At 39.3% G+C, this 18,686-nt stretch overlaps 1 protein-coding gene across 2 annotated transcripts in view; it reads right to left on the bottom strand.

The window, feature by feature from the left end:
* Positions 1-12,532, bottom strand: part of LOC110949547 (solute carrier family 12 member 7-like) — a 37,766-nt gene extending 25,234 nt beyond the window's left edge. Inside the window, exons 1-3 of one of the 2 annotated variants that reach the window (XM_022191668.2) lie at positions 11,689-12,532; positions 2,672-2,763; positions 1,187-1,312 (exon numbers count right to left, since the gene is read on the bottom strand). In XM_022191668.2, the coding sequence (XP_022047360.1) occupies positions 1,187-1,312; positions 2,672-2,763; positions 11,689-11,842 (372 nt within the window). In that variant the 5' untranslated portion in view covers positions 11,843-12,532. The remainder of the gene's footprint in view (positions 1-1,186; positions 1,313-2,671; positions 2,764-11,688) is intronic. The other variant, XM_022191667.2, reaches the window with a different exon arrangement.
* Positions 12,533-18,686: the final 6,154 nt, after the last annotated feature.

The raw sequence follows: 18,686 nt of genomic DNA, 5'->3' as shown, positions 1-18,686 counted from the left end.
CTCTCAAGTCAAGTTTAGGGAGGAGCCGCACCATGACAGAAGCTGTAGGAAGCCATTGGACGAGCAGGATCCACAAATGAGACTAATATATAAATAAGATGAGGTCAAACCTCAACGAAACCTCAAACCAATAAACAATAACTTTGATGTGAATTTATATTATTTCTACGCTTTATTGCGACGATCTAGCCGCTGAACTGGGACGCAGTGCTGCACTGATGTAAGGGTTAGTTGCTTTGCAGAAGCAAGTTTAAGAAAGAATTCACTGTTTTGTTGTGCGCAATGCATCTTACACGTGTGTGCAATGCTGCTGTTTCTTTAAAATGTAAATGATTGTAAATGTTTTTTTTATAATTGTTGATGATTTAACTGTTTTTTTATTCTACTGTTTTGACTATCTTGGAGGAGTGAGAAGAGGAAATGGAGTCCAAAAGACCATTGCTACCGTTGCTCAGTGGAGTTCTACCTGTGGAGCAATGGAGACAGCCGGCTGTTCTTTACTCCTCTGCACAGACTTCTAAAATTGCAGGTCTTTGCCAGTAGTGAAACATTTCCTGCTTGCATTTTACGTCATAAACCTCAATGTGCTATGTGGCAAAAAGAAGCAGAAGTGCAGTAAGTCAGGTGAACACTTATAAAATCAAATCAAATATGTCACTGAGATCTTTTTCATTTTTAAAGATGTAGTTTTGTGATTTACCTAGCAGTGGTCCTCATGTCATGCCATGTAGAGTGTATTTGCCACACAGTAAAGACCCAGTAAGACTTTCCTGACTTTACTCCTAATAGCCAGCAGTTAACTACATTGCTATTCTACTTTCAGTAAAATTCCAAAATCTGCAAATGGATTCTCAGCAAATCACTTGAGATAACAGTCTTTCACGCAATGTCATATCTCTCTTTCACAATACAGTCCATTTTTTGGCTATATTTACGAGCTGCTTTATATTCTAGTGGAATTCCATCAAAGTCTACAGTGAACACAGCGGCATAAAAGCTCAAATTGTTGTCAGTTACAGCAACTTGAAGATCAGAAGATCATAGCAGGATGTAATCGTCTGTGCTGAAATATTGTTTTGGATGACAATAATCTTGCCAGAATTGATTTTTATTGCAAGTGTGCTTCTTAAGAATCACAGAGGCTCAGAGCATGCACACTTCCACTGACTGATAAACAGCCTCGTACCGTGACAGCGACCCTCCTGACTCCATCCTCGGCCTCTTCGTGCTCTCGGACACCCTGGGTCAGGTTGGTGTAATTGGCCAGCTTGTTAAGAAGAGATGCAACCATCGGGGTGCTGTCTATTTCCTCCTGTGGAGAGACAGAGAAAAACAATTCAAATTAAAGATGCAAGCGGCATTGAACCAGTCCTCGCATCTTTGCTGGTCAGTGAATCCAAGTGTGTCCACCAGGTGGCGCTGTGACTAAGAGTGTATTTTGGCTTACGGCGTTTTTGATGATGATCTATTAAAATTGCCCACCATGTGGCACTATCTCTGTGAATGGACATCGGCTTAGGTATGATATCAGGACCGGACTGTGATCACACATGTAAAGTCTGAGGCAGATTGGAGCATGTACAGGCCTGTTACACAGCATCTCCTGTGCCATGGTGAATATCCAAATTCTGCCACCCGCTCAGACTTTTGATGAGCTTTTTGACAATTTTTGATCACCCATGCCTGGTGTACATCCTGGCCGAATTTGAGCTCTCTCAGGGTTACTCTGTTTGAGGTCATAGCTTTTTAAAATGTGCAAAAATTGTACCAAAATTGTCCAAAATATGCCATATAATTCAAAATGGCTGTCTTCCTGTTGGGCTGCACAGTGGTATAGTGGTTAGTATGTTCGCCTTGCAGCAAGAAGATCCCCGGTTCGAATCCTAGGGTGTGCCTGGGATCTTTCTGCATGGAGTTTGCATGTTCTCCCTGTGCATGCGTGGGTTTTCTCTGGGCACTCCGGCTTCCTCCCACAGCCCAAAAATATGCTGAGCTTAATTGATGACTCTAAATTGCCCATAGGTGTGAATGTGAGTGTGATTGTCTGTCTGTATATGTAGCCCTGTGACAGACTGGCGACCTGTCCAGGGTGTCCCCTGCCTTCGCCCCAGTCAGCTGGGATAGACTCCAACACCCCCCGCGACCCTAGTGAGGATAAAGCGGTGAATGGATGGATGTCTTCCTGTTGTGTTTTGGGCATGGATGTTAATTCCATTTTTGTGTGTCTTGACGAGTTACATACGTCTACCAAATTTCATAGTTGTAGGTAATGCATCCTGATCATAGAGTCTGTTTGTATTTTTCTAGGAGGCGTAGTTGAACCATTTTGGCTCACACCTATGCAGGTTCCATAATAGAACATTTTTCGCTGGTCCTGATGTGTGTGCAAATTTTTACACATTTTCAAGTATTTTAATGCCTACAAAATTATGATTCAAAAATGGGAGAAAAAAATAAAAATAAAAAACCCATGGGCTTCAAGAGGGTCCTACCCACCTTCAGTGTTCGGACCCAAATAAAACTTGAATAATCCCAGACTCCTTTACAGTAGATCATACAAATAATACACTTTTGGTGGAAAACATGAATTTGCTTTTAATACATGTATTCTTTGTGGACCTTAGAAATAAATATTGCTTGTAAAAATATAAACATATATGTCCTGTCTTACCTCGAACAGGGCCATGTTCTTGCCTTCATAATAAGGCTCTCTGTCACTGTCGGAGTTAATGAATGGACTCGATTCTCCGTGATTTTCGTCTCCTGTCGGGATGCACAATAAAAACAACCATAAGATGCAAACCACTGATACAGCAGGATCATCACTGACTTTTGTTATGTACTATTGGTGACAACTGTGCTACTCTAAAGACAAATCTTCTTTTAATGACTGCTCTTGGTCTGTTGAAAGATGCGAGACAGATGAAGCTCAAGCGGTTGCGTGACTTGTAAAATTTGAGCTAAATGCTGTCAAAGATAGTTTTTAGAAACAGAGACTGCAAACAAACACTAAAATGCTGTATCTTATGGGTAAGGGTCAAAAGAGACCAGCAGAGCCATGGGTTCTCAGTGGAATAATCTGTTTTTAGTCGAAGGCGCCACATGGTTTTCAGACAGGCAATGCTAATTAGCGGTTGATAACACAGTTGTGCAATTACTATTTGAAACTGTCAGAAAAAAGAGCATCAGCAAGTTATTATGTTAGAATCTATCTGTTCAGTCCAGCAATGCTTTTAATGAACTGAACAAAAACCTGTGAGAATTGTCTTGTGCTGAGCACAGGCATGTGTTATGCATGTGCATGTTATATATGAATACCAAACTGCGTGTAAATTACATTTGTGAAGCTGTGTTGATCAGTTCATCACTTTTGGCGAGCCTTTGTTTTTCTAGTTTTAAAATAACAGTTCCTTCCATGTTTTTATTTTGAAGGCGGATTTTTAATGTTTCAGGCTTTTATTTTGTAACCATTCCAGTGGCACAGGAAGTGTTGTCAAAGAAGCTGGTACTTGACATGACGAAGACGCTGCCAAAAAGTCCGCAAATTCACATAAAGATGACAGAAAACGGTTCCATGGTGTTGCTGTCTAGCAAAGGATGTGTTTAAACTTATAAGCACCAACGGAGACAAGGTGTTACGGTGAAGAAATGAGGGAAGGACAGAAAGGTGAATTTGTGTTCAAATAAGGCTGATGGCTGAAATGTGGCTGTGTGGCTGGGGTTTGCTACATATGCGAACTAAATATGTAGCGGTCGGCCGGAATTGATGAGAAACACCCTACAGTTTAATCGTTTGCTCCTTGTATGATTTCCAACTGATAAATCATGGTCAATTTGTAGGAGGACCGCAATCATGTGATCGTCAGCAATCACATAATTGCGTCAGTTATTAATCAGAAAAAAATTACAGCTAATTCAAGATGGCCGACTTCCTGTTGGGTTTAGAACGTGGCTGTGAATGACTTTTTCCTGTGTCGTAATATCCTGCATATGCTCCCCAAATATTGTGGCTGTAGATGAAATGTCGTGGCCGTTGGCCGAGTGACCACTTTTTCAATTTTACAGGGGGTGCTATGGAGCCATTTTGCCACATGTGCAACTCCCATAAAATATCAAATTTTTCACCAGTACTGATGTGCATGCAAAGTTTCACGTGTTTTGGGGTATGATAAAGCCGCCAACAATGCAATTCAAAAGACAGGAAAAGAGTGAAGACGAAGAAGAAGAAGAAGAAACCCTAGGGTTTGAACAGGGTCCTCTGGCAGCGTTCGGTGCTCGGACCCTAAAAAGGACAAAACTTATCACATCGCATAGAAGCAAATTTATAGAAATGGGTTTTATTTTAGTAATTCAAAGAATACACTGATTTTACAGCCTCATCTCCTCAGGCAGGTTGTTCCAAAAGTCGAGGAGCCCTGATGTCAAACAGTCATCCTTAGATCTAAGCCAAAACTTTAGAACAGTCAGAAGGGCCTTTTTGAAAAGCCGTTTGTCACTGCATTGGACTCTGGATGTGCAAACATCATCATGTGTGGTTGATTCTTCCTCTGATTCAGTTTCTATTTAAAATGTTCCTTTGTATCATATTTACTGGACGCTTCCAACGTGATGTCACACAGACTGTGCAGGGTGCATATTCAAAACATTTATAATTCCTACAGATTTCTATTGATTTCACAGATGATAAAGGTTGCCATAAGAAAAGGTGGACGTAAGCATTTTTAATTAGAACATTCAAAAGATATTTAACTTGCTTGTGTTTACCCTTTATTTGATTGGTTTGTTTTTGTTCGTGCCTGTTCATGCCTGAGGTCTAAGCACAAACCAATTAAACACAACTCATAAAACTATTTATATCATGACAGAGAGAATACAGTCCATCGCAGACTCCAAATTCATTATCCAAGCTGCATTTCATTGAGCTGTTTCTTCTGAAAATTATGATAATATGGTCTAACACTGTTCCTAGAACATCATGTGTCAGCTTTGACCAGCAAATTTAGACGCTTCTTTTTAACCAAACAGCTCTTGTACGTTTTTGAAAAGACAAAGCACAGTGGACTAACACCATGACATGCCTTCAGACTGCTTCTGAGTTTGGTTTCTCTTGCCCCTGGTTGTTTTGTCGTGGTTTTCAGCCTGTTAGATTTGGTGTCTTATCACACTGGATCACACTGTTGTCAGCTCATCTTTATTGCTTGAAAGAATTCAGGGCCTAACTTTGCTTCAGAGATGACGAAGATTAACTAATGAGAACAACAGTGTACTGTGGGTGCATGTGACATGTCAAAGATGTGAAGAAAATGTACCATGTAATCATAAAAGGGAGAGCTTTGGGGAAACCCCTGTCAAGACTCACCACCAGGTCCTCTAACTTTAAAACAAACTCAAGAGTATTTCAAAAGTCAAAAGTAGATCTGCAATCAGAGAGTTTTGCTGCATTCTGTGACAATTTTGGATCAATCCTAAGCAGGCTGTTGGTTAAAATGTTGTAGGAATGATGATGCCATGAAACAATACATTGGACTAAACAAAGGAAATAGAGAACCCCTCCTTTGCATTGGGGATGCATTAGTATTCAGTGACATTAACAAAAGAACACTAATATTCCCTGTGTCATACGCTAAGTAACATACAAGTGATAAAACTGGAATAAATAATAAGGAATGCATGGATGTTTGTCATTCATCTGGTTACTGATAAGTCTTGAGGATCCACAGAACTGACTGACTAATTCCACATGTTCACCTCAGTGATGCAAAACCACCAGGAGGCAGCATGTGGTTTGAAAACATAGTATTCATACCCAGGCAAACTTGCTAATAATAGGTGGTTAAACACTGCAATGCATCATAGGCTGAGGCTAGAGGTTGCTCACACGTATACAGACTTTCATAGTAATGGACATGCACGTGCATCCTTGCACTCATATAACAGATACTACATAAAAGTGTCAATTCTAAGCTTTAAGTTGAGTAGATTTAGATCAATATAGAAAGAATGACGGGGGATCCTCGGTTTACAATGTCTGAATAGTGAAATGTTGTTCAACATGTTTTGAAGCATTTTGGCTGAAAATGGGCTATTGTTGTACCTTTCCATTCATCCTGGTGTTTCTGCCTTCTGTACCAGTTATATGTAACAATAAGCACTAACAGAAACACCACTGCTTTTAATAGACGAGGTGATAAGCTTTCGGGCATCAGTTGTTCCTTTATTTCTCTATATTTTTTCTTTCCTTAAATTTTAAAGAGGTTGATTTTAGTTTCACTAGTCCATTGAGCTTTCAGAAGTGGTTTCTTTTTGTACATTTCTGTGTGCATGAATTCTGGTATGTGCAGTAGGAAGGTATAGGTTGGCATGTCCACTGGTATGACTTTACTGTTTCCCTCCCTTCTTTTATCTGCTTTCCTCCCATACACTTTGTGTTCTCACGTTAAACAGTATGTATAAGTGCAAATACAGCTCAGTTTTAGTTTTGCCAAGTCGTCTTTTGGACTCTGGAGGTATAAGTGCAGACCTGCATTGAGTTCATTCATTCCTTACAGCTAACCTTTGCTTTCAAAACTAAATATTTAATCTTAATTCCTATATCAACAAAGTCTAAAGTGAATAAAGCAAAAAGATTTATGAAAAGCATGCACAAACATACCCCCCCCCCCCCCCCCCCCCCCCCATTGTACTTATGAACCAAATTAATGTGCACAGTTTAAAGAAATCCCCAAATTCCATAAAAACTTAAAGGGGAACTTCGTTTTTTTTCAACCTGGGGTCTGTTTTCATATGTAATTTCATACATGTGAGTGATGGAGAAATGAATTTTCGACATAGCTCCAGTATGTAGCCAGGCAGTCAGCTTAGCAGCTCAGCTAGCAGCTCAGCTAGCAAAAAGTATGGGGCAAGTGGCCCCCCCGTGTCAAAGTCCACACTAACGTGCTTTTTTTCCCCACACTGACCGGCTCAGATAGTCTCAACGAGTGTCCCACAACATACTAGAGATGAGAAGTGAACGAAAACCTCCACATTACCTGGCGATCGCTCTTTGTTGTGTCTGTATCCAAAGCTCAGGATGCTAGAAAGCAAATCTCGTTCCGACATCGCGCGATAGCTCGTGAAATCGTGCGATAGCTCACGCCAAAACCGGTGTTTTGGCGCGAGCTATCGCGTGATTTCGGAACGAGATTTGCTTTCTACCGTCCTGAGCTTTGGATACAGACACAACAAAGAGCGATCAGACTGGATATTAATCACGCCAGTTTACTTTCCAGTCACTGTCAATGTATCTCCAAGGATGTTAAACACGGAGATAAAGGAATAGTTTGACATTTCAACAATTTCTGGTAGAATCAGATGAGACGATCAATACCACATTCATATCTGGGAACAACGATGCTATACCCTTACAGCATATTTACCATTCAGATATAACTCCGGCATCTTCCTTCTTAATCCCATCATAACCTCTTCTGCATGTTTCATATTCTTCCTGCTTTCTGCAACTATTAGACAATTCTTCCCCTATGTGTGCTTCTTTTCATGGAGCTTTCCCAGTTTTAAGCTAACTACTTAAGTTCACATAACATTCAGTTATTACTAACTTAGCTTATTTGAATGCATGTGAGAAGCTGGAAGAAATCCCATTTTGCTAGAGCTACTAAGACAGCAACATACAGGTTTGTGGTTATGTGTACTCCAAGCAGAAAGTGGAACAACATGAAACTGGATACTGGGTTGGAAAATGATGGCACTGAGATGTTATTGTACATACAGATTGCATCTTGTCTAATCAGCATTGTGTGTGTCCTGCACATTTTGTCACTTCTGTGTCCATCAGGAAGGACATACAGGTCAGTCAGTGTCATGTCAGATTGTGATGCTCCATTGTTTCCATTTGGGTTATTAGGGGTGAAAATACTGAAATTCTAGCGTCTGAAATGGAAGAAAATTGTTAAAATGCAGCCACAATATTTAACAGAATTTAGTCTTGGGTCACAAAAAACAAATCAGTAAACAGTAAAGATCTGAGACTGTGCAGCAACTTATTTCCTAAATTCTGCCTGATTTTACACAAACTGACCTAACAGTATAAACATAAATGCCAATAAATTTGATAATTCTTTTTAATATGTGAGTCGCTCAACCTTTGAAGTCACACAAAATCATCAGAGCTCCAGTTTCCTGTCTCTGCAAGCAGAATCTTCAAGGTGCTTTGCTGACTGGGAAAATTAGCTTAGTAGCATCTATGGGATTTATGTGATTTTGTGTTTAAAATCTGTTGGTTAGTTGCTATGTGAATTTTTTTTTTTTTAGTGCTTCTCTGTCAAAACATTCAAATTACAGCTTGGTATTTTGGAATTATCACACAAAATCATAACTCAAATATGGTAACTTTCTACGAAATGTTATAAAAATTATCAAACTCCTTTGCAGTCGTCCTTCATGCTCTGATTTCGGCTGTGTATAAACAAAAGGTCACACAAGTATTTTGTGGACATTTGAACTGAATGAATGGTCTAATAATATTTCTAAAAGCCTGGGGTTATTGTACCCTGGAGTTCAACAGATGTCCACACCATCCTTGTGGAATGAATAAACTCAAACTCCTCTTTCTTGTGTATCAGTATCTCAACTGATTATTGGGAACACCTCATAGATTAAGAGTCTAACATTCCTGTAGGTTATAAACTCAGATTGTCTGGACACAGAACATATTGATTTACTGGTTGTTAATTCAAGATCATTTTTGACGCACCTCTTCCCTTCCCTTTTCTATTTTTACATTTTATTTCCTCATGTCAGAGTCCAGTAATTGGACTGTAGACATGATTTACAACCTAAAAGCTGGACTCAAATGATCATGTTTACCTTTATCACCCAATACTGCATTTGTCCTTCAATCAGTAGAGACTTTAATAGTACGTGAAGCAAGGTAGTCCAGATGTCTGCCCTAAATGATTCTAAGGTGTTCCAGTGACACATGAGATATCCATAATGTCTTCAGAGTGTTATGGGCCCAAACATCTCACCAGTTGAAAGTGTCCAGAAATGCCTAAATGAAGATGCCTTAGAGGCATCCTTCTCAGATGTCCAAACCACCTCAGCCGGCTACTTTCAGCATGAAGAACGACTAGTTTAACTGATATCTTACTGGAAGTTCAAGCTCCTCATGTGGACGTTTATTCTAGTACCCTGTTTATTCATTTGGACACTAACCCAAGTTCGCAAATTTATAATTGAAGAATAAATAATTGATTCAACCTTTTGCCCTCTGGTGTGGTACAACACCTGCAATACTGGGTCAATATATAATTGAGGACTTTTGAAGTCCATGAGATATATCTTGCATAAATCTTTCTTAAAAGTAAAAAAAAAAAAAAAATGTTTTTTTTATAAGCACAAAAGTATAGCTAGCCTTAGCGAGGTGCGGAAACAAAAAGGTGGCAAAGCTCACTTGGAAGTCTGATTGGTCTGAGTCAAAGGGTGATTGGTAGTTGGCTTGACCATATAGTAAATGTTTATCATCATGAAATCCTCATCAAATCACTTGACCAAAAACACAATGAAATGCTAAAACTGAAAAGACATCCAAAACTACACATAGATACCAAACAACCCTGAACAGGGACAACATGAAAGCAAAAACAGATTTTGCGGTTGCATTTTCCTTCATTATCATCTATAAATGAAAAACAGACTTTTTCATTCAGTTAGCTACTCACATAATTAAATAAGACAGTGGCTAAATAACTCATTAAATTTACTGCATTAGAAATGAAATCTTTTTTTGAGGTTAAGCTAAATCACATATTTGAGAAATGGAATTTATGAAATAAATTGATTAACTGACATTGCGACTTTCTACGTGACCCCATTTAAATCATGAGAATCTGTTCAGTAATAATAAAGTTCTTTCAGATGAGCAGTCAGTCTGTGATTAATGCTCTAAAGCTGCCCTAACTTGCCTCTAACTTCACAAGCGCATCAGAACTTCTTACTAACAAACAAACCACCGCTGTCAGTTAGCGTGTGCTTGTGATCTTCATGTTCGCACCGACACATAGATGTGGCATGCTTACTCTTAGTCGACAGCTAGCAGTTTGAGCTCTAGTAGTTCAACTATGAGCAACAGCAAGAACAGTGAAAATCAATCCACTGCTGGAAAAAGAGAAGCAAATGCGGCGGAGCACGGACAGAAAGAATAGGCCATGTAGGTTTTTGATTTCAGAAAACGGAACAGAATTCAACAACATGCTAGTACTGCAAGAGGAAAAAAGTTTGCTATGAAGGGAAACAAGTTAAATACAACCATGTCACAGAGACTGTTGCGCATATACCCACGAAAAATCCATTCCACAGGTGTATAATAATACTTATCTATCTTTTAAACTATTTTATTTCTGATCTTCTGAACTCACTCCCAAACACCATGTTCATGTTTAAGATAGATTTTGTGCACAAATGTATTTAAAAGATGTTAAATTGTTACCGATTTAAATAGATATTAGAAGTTGTAATCTTTAATATTTCCATATTAAAGTCACTCTCCAGTCACCGATTTAACCCCAAAAAACCTAATCTTGGACGTGATTTACCCACTACATAAAGTCAGCACAGTAGCTGTCAACTCATCTAATGGTAAGTTAGCAATTAACACTACATTAGGTAACGTTTTATTGTTGCTGTTTCATCATAAAATTACTTAACATGAAGATAGTCACCTAACAACATGATTTCTGAGTTACATGAGACAGGATTTAATTGGAAATAGTGGTAAAGACATCATTGCCTACGATCCCACGTTACTTTATCACATCATACTGCAGTTTTGGTCATTGCTTTGATTGAGAGACCCCTTAGCAGCAGAAATTACATATTTGGCATTTCAACAGTGACATTTTAAATACATTTATTGTCACCTAACAAAGATAGAATACATCTAATTCCTATAAAATGTTCTGTAATTGATTCTCATTTAGTCTTGTTACTAAGTCGATATTGTTACTTTCACATTTAAAGGAATCTGTGCAATATCTGAATTTCTACCTGGCTACTTGGCTTATCTTATCATATTTCTTAGGCAAACAAGCTTAAACAGACAAGAAAGGTCAAGTTTTGTTGGTAGCTGCTGCATTTTCTTAGTGCTTTCTGTGAAAAGCATGCAAAATCAATGTGCAGTATTTGCATTTCTTAGACGTTTATGGCAATAATTTGAATAATTTCAACCTTAAAGTGGTTTAGAAGTCTCTCTTTTGCACAGTTTGCCGACTTGTTTCTCTACTGACTGTGTTCTGCTTTAAACATACAGCCCTGCAGTGCAGCAGTGATGAAGCAAAGCAACCATCAATCAGGGCTGCGAAGACGTAAGTAACAGCACACAGGCCCTTCTTCCTGCCCTACCAAACAAGCTGCCCTGCAAGTCCTAGCTAGCTTCATGAGTATGCATTTTTTTAATCTGTGTGCACATGAGTGTGTGTGTTTATAAAGCATGTGCCTGCCATAACATGTACCTGTTTGTGTCAGCATGCTTCCGTTTGTACGTGTTCAATTACACAGTGACATACAGAGTTTATCAAACTGTCCTTCACCAAATGCATGCTGGGATATTTACACTGTAACCCCCTAAATTGGACTTCCATTAGTGTATGTCGGCAAGTCAAAGGGATATTTGGTTTTACAGTTCATTCCTACCTGAAGGAGACTCTTGTGAGCGGTTTGCATCCTCTGCGTTTGCAAAGATTCTGCCCAGACTGGCAGGTTTGTTGGCTCCAGCTGTTGCCCCATTGCTGCTGCTGCTGCTGTCCTCCACATCCTCCACGGGCACAACGGTGAAGTTTGTGGGCATCTTGGCTCCTTGTGTTATCCGTAGAAAACACAAAGACGTCTCCGGTGATGAACAACTGGGATGACACTGGACTTTCACCCCAACAGTGAAGAAGGAAAAGAATATCCAAAGGAAGCAAAATAAAAAAGACAAGAGCCCAATCAGGCCTCTGGTGAAGCAGATAGAGCTTCAGTCCAACCACAACATGACACTTGAGATATTTTGTTTCCTATTTGTGGTGTAATCCAGTGTCCTCTGAGCTCAGGGTGAGGTGCCGCCTCCTGCACATGGGGCAGGCCAAAGTCCTTCAGTGTATCTCTCTCTCCTTTTTCCTTTCCCTCCCTTTTTCCTCCACTGCTCCAAGACTACTGCCCCATGTGACCTTCTATTTACCATATGAACAGAGTGAGAGTCCATACATGGAGAGTCCTGCAGCTCCTCCCCCCACTCTGACGTCCCACTCCTGTTACTCACACCTTTGTAATGCCAAAAAGTTAGTTAAACAAGCTCCAAAGTTTCTCTTAAAGTCTCCAACTTTTCTATAAAGTCCTCTTTAAACAAAGCAACAGCTGGATCACACTTAACAACAACAGCAACTCTTCTCTTCTGTTCTTGTGGCTGTTTGTTTTTGTTTCTTCCTCTCCCTTCTTTCTGGTAGTTTCCGTCTTTGGCTTCCTCCTGCAGGTAAACACAGTGGGTGTTACCTTTCCCACAGTGCATTATGGGTAACAGGGATTTGCTGATGTTTCAGTAGAGACACGACACTAAACTCTCTCGTGCGCACACACACACGAATACACACATTGTGCCAGCAGAGGAAACACCTTGTAAACCTGGAACATTCCTCTGTCTTTCTGAGTAGCAGAGTGGATTACAATGAACTGTCGCAGGGGAAGAGGAGTGAGCTTTGAGTAACAATGGACATGAGTAAACATGAATTGTTTTCAGTTTGTGGGAATGATGATTTTATTGCACTTTTACGCAATCCAAACAGTCAGGACATTTGATGTACTGTAGCCTAGCTGGAAACATCCTTCATAAATTATATACACCAGTGTAAATGATACAAACTGAATGAATGTCAGTTTTTGTGCCTCGTCATCAGTCAGCATTAGTTTTTCTATAGCATTCCCAGACCAGATGTTATTTTTAGCTCTGGTCGACTCTTAAATTATCCTTTTTATTTTGCTCTTAACTGCTAATCACACAGCAAATCATGTGTTACTCTTTCATAGAATCACTTTGCTCTGTAGTCATAAGACTGTGCGAGGTTTTTGATGTGTTTTTACACAAAGAAACTCTCCGCTTCTAACAGTAATTCTAACAGAAGCCCCGAGGCAATTAAACAGTCAAACCTGAGGTCGCAAGAACAAATCAACAAATTGCTTTGTCACTATGTTTCCCTGTAGGTAGACATCATTAGCCTCATGTTCATCATCTGTTTTATTCAGAGGAATTTAGACCTTAATCTATGAATTGTGCCATTTTCAAGTTATTACATAGCAAAAATTGTTTAAATGGTAGGACACTTTGTGCTCAATTTCTTTTTATGTTTAGCCCATGCGAGGCTCCGCATTAAAGTCACAGCCAGGGGAAACCGAGTAGACCAGTGGTTTTCTTGTTTACAAAGATTTACAGAGCTATAATCTTACGTAACACTGTGCCTTTGGTTAGAAAACTTGTTTTTATGCATTTTGTTTTGAAGTAACCCATGTGAATGACTCTTTAAATAATCCAGGAGAAGAGATGCAGGAATTCACTGGTAAAGTGCAATAACACAACACCCCAAATCTGTCGCATATGTTGCTGACAAAAAACATAGAATTTCTACCTAAAGCAACTTAGAATAAAACAATTAGTCCTAGAGCCCAGATGGCTTACCATGCACCCTCCTCCTCTATCGTGCGAAACCTGAAGACGGCAACATGTCATCTTTCCTTATCTGTTTCTACTGCCTGTTAGGCCCTTCTTAAATCCTTTAAAGCTGGGGTAGGCAGGTTTCAATGCCATTTATTCAGCACCTGGAGGACTTGTGTATCAAACCTCTGATAATTACAGATTAAAGAACAACCTGAAAAACTGGTTTTTGTCTTGGATTTTCAACCAAATTAGTCTGAACAAGAAAAGTTCAACTGAGTTTGAAGCATCCGATGAAATGCGTTTTGTTTGGGATTTTTTTATGATTTTATAAAACAAACAAAAAACAAAAAATTTTGATCTGAAGCTATCGTTAAACGAAAATCTGAGCGTTACCCTTGTAGGCTCAGTCCTAAAGTCACTGCTAGTTTTATTATTAATTATTAATAAGAATTTTGTTTGTCACTGCTTGTGTGCTAGAGAAAACACCAAAAGTGGCCACGTTTTTTTTTTTTTTTTAAAGTTTAGCATTTTATTTCCCTGACAGACTATGAGCTTATCCTAGCCTAGTTTAGCTTTGTTTACCTAACTTTCCGTTACTTATCTAACTTAGATCACTTTAGCTTATCTTAGCTGTGAGCATAAATAAACTACTTGGTGGTAACTTTCACAAGAGTCATGTTTTTCTATGTTAGCTTTGCATAGCTTATATTTGTTTATTATTGTAGCTTAGCTTAATTTAGAAGAGCTCAGCTAAACCTTCCCTTTAATTCTACACATTGACTTCATCTTTAAAATGCATTTTTCGTGTCTCATAGTTATAATTTGACAATAAAATGGTCACAATACCCTGAATAAACTTTAATTTCATGGGTAATTACCAAGCAGCTACAAGATAATGAATTTTCATTGGGAAGGAGAAATGACTTCAGGCGATTTGTTGCCATTTTCCACACATCATGTCAGCGAGAACTCCAAGAAATGTCATTCTAAACTCATGTCATCCTGTCACATTACTGCATATTTACTGGGATTGATGCTTTCTATAGGTTTCACATCGGAGCAATTTTCTCTTCGTGTGTTAGGTTTGAATTAATCTTATACTTCACCCTAGTTTTCTTTGTTAGTTGTTTTGTCTTTGTGTGACTCGACAATAAAGACTTATTTTTGCTGTATAATCTAACCTGTTAATCAAGTTCAGGAGATTTTGTGACAGCACCAAACTAAATTCACTCCAATGACAAAAAATAAATAACAGATGTTTATCCAGACATTTGTTTTTTTAAGGTTGAGTATTCGTCTCCGGTTAGATTTTAAGCCTATTGTGCAATGAAATATAGACTTGAATAGAAAAGAACCGGATTGGAACTGTGATGAAAGCCCACATGGCTGATGTTTAATCTGCAGATCCTTTCTACAGATCTCATATAATTCTCTAGTCACAAAGGAAAACCGCTGCTTGTTCAGCTTTGCTTAGGAAATGGACATTATAGGAAGACATACAGTTTCTTCTGCTCTCTTTCTCACAGCTGTATCTTCAAGGAAAGAAAGTGCTGACATTTCTGCTATTTTTTAAAACCCTTTGACCTCCTCTTTAACTATTCATTTTTTGCATGTGACTTAAATTCAAATTGTTCCAGATCTTTTTCATCAAATGCAACAAATGAAAGTGGTGGGATCTGTCCATATAATGCCAGCAGAGGGTGCTGTAGGTTCATGAGGGCTACACGCATTGACTTTGACAACACATAGAAGAAACTGAAGAGATGGTAGGTCAATGTCCAACTCACAGGGAAGGGTATTTTTAGTTTTTAAGCAACCAGTGGGAGGATGAGTGCAAATAAATTTCAGCAATGGTTCTCAGCAGGAGGTAGTGAAAAGAAAGCAAGACTCTGCACGATGGAATATTCCTTCTGCAAGACAGTTACTTCATGTCTTGTGCTGTCCCTGACCTCTGACCTCCCTGTGAAATGTACATCTGAATGCATGTGTTCTGTACAAGTATGCATGCTTTCTTGAAGAGTTTCATGTCAAGATGCACAAACCCTCGTCCCTCTTTGCTTAAAAATGCCAAACATTTCCTTCTATCAGCGGTGTGATATCACTTGGCCTGTAACTGAACCACCAAAGCTTCTCCTTCCTGGACAAAACTTCCATTTTATCCTCCTCAGATGCCTCAAGTGTGAATGTTGAGAGAAAAAAAAAAGTAAAAGCGAGAGAGGTAGAGGTGAAATCAAATCCCTTTAGCAAACAGTAAAAAGGTCAGTGCTGACGCAGACCCGGGAACAGGCTGACCTCCCTAAAGACTATATTCTTAAGTGGCTATAGATTCTATTTGTAGCATTTTACCTGTTTACTGACTCCCCCACTCCAAAACCATGTAGCTATGCAAACATAACTGGAGGGTTTGGACGACCCCTTGTGTCATCACACGGGAGGGTAAATTTCAATTGGCTGTGCTGTCAGACCGTAAAACGCAATATCAAGGCTGCTGGGGCTCGTGTTGATGAGGTACTTTTTATTTAGGCAGTGGATTGGATGATTTCTGGACTAATTTAATGTAAGAATACAACTTCTACTGATTCGGATTGACACCAAATGAATAGCAGTCTTCTTTTTCTTCTAAATGAAGCAAGATTGTTGTTTGGATGGTGTGTGTCAGAACTTAAACCCTGTGCTCTGGGGGTTTTCATAGTTGTTCACAATGAAATTTGTTCTTTATAAGCATTTTAGATTTTCATAAGTTTCAAAAGTTTTCATGTAATTAAATAATCACAGTAAAAATAATAGTACATTAAGTGTTGCAAATCGCCTTACCAGCTGCTGACAGACCAGCAAAAGTAAGGAATTTCGTTTCAATAACTTCTGGCAAGCAGCTATAGCCACTTCTTCAAGCATATGTCATTAATAGATCATCATTTTCAGGGTATCTGTTGAGCTCTTGGTTTTTTCTTTGTTCTTTCCTTGTGTTTCCTGTGTTACTATCTTCTCCCTTTGAGTGGTTTCCCTCCTTTTTGGATTGTCTCCACCCTCATTAGTTTCACCTGTCTTGTTTTCTAATTACTACTGTGAATATTTAGGTCTTGTGTTCCATCATTTGTCTGTTAAGATGTTTACCTGAGTGCGTAAGCCTTCCGATAAGTCTTCTTGTGTTTCCATATTTTTTCTAGTGTCTCCGCTTCTGTCATCTTTCATGACTTTTCTGGTATGACCTTTAACCTTTACCTTTAATTTAGTGTTGAGAGACAGAGTTACAGTGGAAAACAAAGGGACTGATGAGGAGGATGGCGAGGTATACATCATAAGCACACTGTTTGTGTAATATGCCAGTAGAGGAATACAAGAGCTCCATACTGCATTATTAAATTCTTATGCTAAAGTAACGAATAGCATGAGAAAAATTTAGAAAAAAAAGCTTTGTATTTATATCTTTTGAGGCAACAGATGTGCAGACGTAAACAGAGAGATTCCTGATTTTAAGTGTAGTACTTGTACTGTAAAGGCAGCAATGTGACCTTAGAATCCAGTCTAAACCATATTATTTTTAAATGTTAGCTTTTGATTAAATAATAAATTGGGTATTTCTGACCAAGCACCATGCTGTATAGTAGCATTGAGGATCATATAGTGCCTACCTTGTCCCCATCCCTCAACTTTAATTTTTTTTTTTTCGGAACATGCCCACTCTCTCTACATGCAACAGTGCCAGAACACCCAGCAGTATTTTCATTTATTTCACCCCACTTCACTCACTCGCACAAAAACTGGATATTCTTTCGTCACAGTGAGAGAAAAAACAACACAAACAAACAAAAAATTACTGAATTTCCTCACTATTAAGAATCTCTGTGTGTGCTCAGCTCACCGTAAGCGACAGGAGGGCACCATGCAAGCATGCCCAGCGCAGTCTGACAACTATTTTTGGTGCGAGCGGAAAATTTTGTATTTGAAAGGGAGGGGGGGACCAACAGCAAAGGATCAGTGGGGTAAGAAGAAAGTCTGTGAATCTTGAGGGACTGTGGGAAACAGTGACCCTCTGCCACACTCTGCTGGCGCTGGAGGTCCACATGTGGGCTCCCAACAAAACACGAGGAGAGGGAGGAATGCCAAGCCCATAATTAGGGTTTGAGCACCGACGGTGCTGAAGTACCCTATTGAAACCCTAGGGTTTCTTTTTCTTCTTCTTCACTCTTTTCCCGTCTTTTCAAACTCCACTTTAGCAGCCTAAACATACCCCAAAATGCGTGAAACTTTGCATGCACATCAGGACTGGCGAAAAATTTGATATTTTATGGGAGTTGTACACGTGTGGCAAAATGTCTCCATAGCGCCCCCTGTAAAATTGAAAAAGTGGTCATTAGGCCAACTGCCATGATGTTTCATCTGCAGCCACAATATTTGGGGGACATATGCAGCAAAAATGTAATTGACACCCATGCCCAAAAATCAACAGGAAGTCAGCCATTTTGAATTATGCGGCATATTTTTGACGATTTTTGGTCATTTTTGTACATTTTTAAAAGCTATATATTCTAACAAGGTAACTCCAACAGAGCTGAAATTTGGCCAGGATGTACAGCAGGCATGGCTGCTCAAAAGCTATCAAAATGCTTCGCAAAAGTCTGAGGGCATAGAAATGGTGACCCCTGGAAATTTCAAGAATCAGGAAATGCTGTGTAACTGCCCTGAACATGCTCCAATCTATCTCAGACTTTACATGTATGATCAATGTCCTGCCCTGATCACATGCTGATTTAAAGCTACAGTCATAGCGCCACCTGCTGGATGGAAGGAAATGCTCTAAAGCTAGCCTGTAACGCTCCGATCTGCTTGAAACTTTGCATATGTGATCAGAGACCAATCCTGATCACATCCATAGGCCAAAATACACTCTTGGTCACAACGCCACCTGGTGAACGTGCGTGGATTCGCCGACCAGCAAGAATGCGAGGACCCGTCCATCACTGCTTGCAGCTTTATTTTGACTTTGGGATCAAAGCGTGTGTGT

This window comes from Acanthochromis polyacanthus, chromosome 9 (assembly GCF_021347895.1).
Source record: "Acanthochromis polyacanthus isolate Apoly-LR-REF ecotype Palm Island chromosome 9, KAUST_Apoly_ChrSc, whole genome shotgun sequence".
Lineage (NCBI taxonomy): Eukaryota > Metazoa > Chordata > Actinopteri > Pomacentridae > Acanthochromis > Acanthochromis polyacanthus.
The sequence above is the reverse complement of the archived record's forward strand: the minus strand, read 5'-3'. Positions and strand labels throughout refer to the sequence as shown.